Below are 4,459 nucleotides of genomic sequence, written 5' to 3' on the forward strand. Positions count from 1 at the left end.
AGCAGAACATATGATGTTGGGTCTCACTATTACAAGTAGAAAGTGGGTTCCATTTATTTCGTGGATAATATGGTTCACTCTTTCATTTTCCACTAAAAGATGGCTTCTCTGTTTTTCCTATCATTATTTGGTGGTACTTTACAAGTAAGATGATCACTAAAACAAACATGTGTAACAAAAAACAATGTACTTCGAAAATTTTAACTACAACATATCGTTCGTCTCTCTTTTCGTGAAATGACTATGAAATAGATGATAACCATAAAAGTTCATTCAGCAAAACCACTTATGTATTGATGGGCTCAGTGGTTAGTGGACCACCATGGCTCCGGTTTTCTTTTATTAAAACTTTTTTTAAAATTTATAAAATACTCCTGTTTCAAATGTATCTTTTTCTTTACAAAAAATATTTCGGAGATGTGCATCTCAAGACACCCTGTTTTTTTAGAAAAAATGTGTCTTCGGAGATGCACATCCGAATGCACTTTTTTTTTAAAAAAAAAAAATAAGAGGACTTCGGATATACACATCTGAAAGCACCATTTTTTTAGAAAAAAAAAGTATTTTGAAATGCATATCCGAAATAATGTCTGATGCAGAACACAAAAACAAAGTAACAACGCATCTATTTATCATAAATAATTGAAACTACATAGATAGTTTAACATAAAATTAAAGTTACATATTGTTACACACAGGTAGTTGAGGACGGCACAACATTATATATATATATATATATATATATATATATATATATATATATATATATATATAAGTATTGAATCGATTTGGTTTTACATTCGTCACGACAATACATACAAAAAATGTTACACACCCGGTCAATACATACAAAAAATGATCCGGTATAATCTAGAATGCGCCGAACGAACCCTCGCCGCTTAATTCTAAAATCGGTAAGTTCTTCGACTTCTCTCTATTTTCTTCCATCTCTTGCTTCATAATTTCTTTCAACTCCACCATTCTTTTAGAAAAAAGATCCGGCCAAGTGTCCGCCTCTTTTGTATGATGTGTCATCCACTCACACGACGTAGTAGGAATAGGACACTCCGGTTTCAAAAAGACTTGTACAAAGTGGCGCGATCTTAGATACCCGATACAAATGATGTGGCTTGACGCGTCTAAAGGTGGACGACTATGAAGTGGAAAAAATGTCTCTGAAAATCCAAATTTTGTCAAATCGACACACACCCGGTCGTACGCACTTGCTATAAGATGACCCATCTTAGGGTAGGACATCCACTTTGAAACCGGTGCGTGACTGGTAAGTGATGGAACAAGGGCATCATGAATTTTATCAAACTTTTCTTTGTTCTCATAAGTTCGGGTGTAGAGGTCCATATGCGAAGTCAACTCCGAAATAAGTGTCTGTCGAATAAGAGTGTGATTCTCTTCTCTTTTCCTGAGTAAATCAACAACGGCCCGATACCCACAATTAGCATCGGTCCCCACATCAACTATATTTTCAATATGTTTGTGCATAAAAAATGACAACTCATCAATGTAGATCATTAGGGGATTTTTTAATCGGAGGTGTGCGAGGCGGTTTCAAAATGTGTGCTCCTTTGTTAGCACTACACTTGGTTTTGGTGTAGGTGAATCTGGGATCAAAGAATCAACATATTCATGATAAGAAGGATTTCTTTTAGTTGATGTGTCATCTTGGGAACTTTTCTCCTTTTTAGGTGCCCCTTGGTTTTTACCGGTTGAGATGGAGGTTTCAACTCGGTTGTTTCCGGAAACGCAACTTTTCGTAATTGTTCTTTTATGCGCAATTTCATAGTGTCATCTGCTTTAGAAAATTTATCCATGATCTCTTTCAATTTATTGGAACATACTTCTCACCCCTCTTGCATCTCATCACAACAAATGCTTACCTTCTACTAGTGCCATTGTCGGACCTTGCTATCACAACGTCAAATCCAAGTTTACTAGCTTCATTTCGGACCCACTCTAGAAAATGTTCACGACAAGTGAAATTCATTTCATTTGTAAATTGTGGTCGAACATCCATCGCAACGAAAATCGTTTTAACATCGTTAATTGGCTCTTTAGACTTAGCATCTACGTTGACCTCTTCCGGAACTTCTAACTCATATTTGACAATGTTGTCGGAATCCACCATACCTAACAAATGCACAAAACATGCATGCTGTCAAAACTGTGTTTTTAATTTTGTAACAGACCTTATTTCGGAAATGCACTTTCGAAATAAGTTTGGTGGATTTCGGAAGTGCACTTCTGAAATGACACAGTTTCTTTTTCCACAAATCAGTATCAATGCAGTAAAATGAGAGATGGATTGAAACAACTTTACCTCAAATTGTAGCTTTCTATGCTCTCCTTGATATGATGAACCACATGAAACTTGGTTTGGAGACGAAAAATTGATTGAAAATGGTTGAGGTTTTGGAGATCGTTTGTGTTTTGTTTGGAAGAAACTGAATGAAATAGTGAAGGAGGGAAAAAAGTATAGGAGGGGTTTTTTAGGATATGCATATCTGAAAAAACACCTGACATTTTAAATCCAACGTTTAAATGGAAAAGAGTGGTTTCGGATATGCATCTCTGAAATAGATGATATGGGTTATTTCGGATATGCATATCCAAAATCAGTGAAAATGTGATATGGGTGCCTTCGGATATGCATATCCGAATGGTATTTTGGGAATATTATGGGTGTTTTCCACCTTATATGGATGCATAAAGAAATTGCCTCTTTTAATTCATACATCTGTTATGAAGGAATTCTTCTTCCCACGTGATGCTCATCCACCACAATGAAAAATTAATAATATTCACAAAATTTGGAATTTAATTTTCGAATGTACTAAAAATGCAATTATAGTCAAGTCTCAGATCGAGACTAGAACATAGTTGAAATAATTTAGAGGTTAATTTTGGTATTTTTATGGAGGATAATCTCTGTATTTTTTGTGGAAGTTAATTTTCGAACTAATTTAATTTATATAATCGCGTCAGACCTTTTCTTTTTTTTCTTTTTTCATTTAAAAAAATTACTTAGAAGTCTAAACAGAGCTCATTAGCAAACTCAATTTCCATCATTTTTTAAGCTTTGTCACCTCTTTTACTGCATTGCACTCAATTCTAGCACATTGTTCAATCTCTACTCCATTTCTTCAATCGAAAAATCATTCACTTCTCATGTTTGTTAACTTTCTCATTTTCTTTCTTTTTTTTGTTTGTTTTGTGATGCATTACGTTGTAGTTAAAAATATAATATGTTGTTTATGATACATTTGGTTGTAGTTAAACACATAATAGGTTGTTTAGTGAGACATACATTTAAATTTTTTTGAAGATTGGAGTTTAGGATATGCTTTGTGGGGTCGACCCAATTAAACAGGACGCCCTGTTCTAATTTAAAAAACGGACCCAATTTTTTTAAAAAAAAATACAATTATAATAATTTAAAATAGCACATAAAAAATATAATTATATATTAATAAAAAATTAATTATAATTATTTGGACTTTAATCAATCTTATTTTTTAATTGGATTGAATTTTTATTATAGTATTTTTTATTTATTACATCTTTTACAACATTTTTTATATTTATTAATATTAATATAAAAAAATTACTTTTCAAATTTTGGAGGTCCTCTAAAATTTGGGGCCTTGTGCTGTAGAGCATGTTGCTCCTGCACAGGGCCGAGCTTGATGCTGTGTTTATGCATTTTTGTGTTCTTCTGGTTTTACCTAGTATGAAAGTTAACTTTCAGATTTTCTTGATATACATACTCTGCTTTATCTCCATTTATGATGTTTTTAGAGACATCGTGGATTAATTAACTAATGAGTTGAATAATCAGGCGAGATTTACCTTACTTAGTAAGGAGATGTGCCTTTTACTGTCTTTATTTATTTTAATTTTCTATTTTTTTAGCTCAAGACATAATAAGATTAAGGTTTCAACTCAACAAAATTTTGATTTTATAATGGCAGGCTACATCATTTATCTTTCAATTAGAAACTTCGTAAAACGGAGATTACATGTCTAGTTCTAGTTAAAACCAAAGGCACTTGGTGTTTTAGTAAGAACGAATGACTAAATCTAATTGTTCTTACCTTAAGATTTACTTTCCTAGAAAAATATCACTTTTACATTCCAAATACACATAGTCTTTATTCAACAAAATTCAGCAAATGATTTCAAATTTAGAGAAATATTGAGAATTTTATTCAAAATGAAACAACACACGCATAAACTAATGCAATTAAAAAAAAAGATGAGAAAAACATGAAACTTCCCTTTATGCTTAAACTAAATATTGTCCCCAATGTAAACTAATAAAAGAGAGGGAGAGAGAAAACTCATAAATTTTATGGATGCGGAGGGAAGATCCCCTAAGAGACAAGGAAGTTGAAAAGAGTCTGTAGTCCAATTTTATTAATTATTGCTTCCATATGAGGCTTTA

At 32.6% G+C, this 4,459-nt stretch overlaps 1 protein-coding gene across 1 annotated transcript; it reads right to left on the bottom strand.

Moving 5' to 3' along the window:
- Nucleotides 1–870: 870 nt before the first annotated feature.
- Nucleotides 871–1,530, bottom strand: LOC131649111 (uncharacterized). The gene has a single exon (XM_058918857.1). The coding sequence runs from the start codon at nt 1,528–1,530 to the stop codon at nt 871–873; it is 660 nt and encodes a 219-aa protein (XP_058774840.1).
- Nucleotides 1,531–4,459: the final 2,929 nt, after the last annotated feature.

Source organism: Vicia villosa, linkage group LG1 (assembly GCF_029867415.1).
Source record: "Vicia villosa cultivar HV-30 ecotype Madison, WI linkage group LG1, Vvil1.0, whole genome shotgun sequence".
Taxonomy (NCBI): domain Eukaryota; kingdom Viridiplantae; phylum Streptophyta; class Magnoliopsida; order Fabales; family Fabaceae; genus Vicia; species Vicia villosa.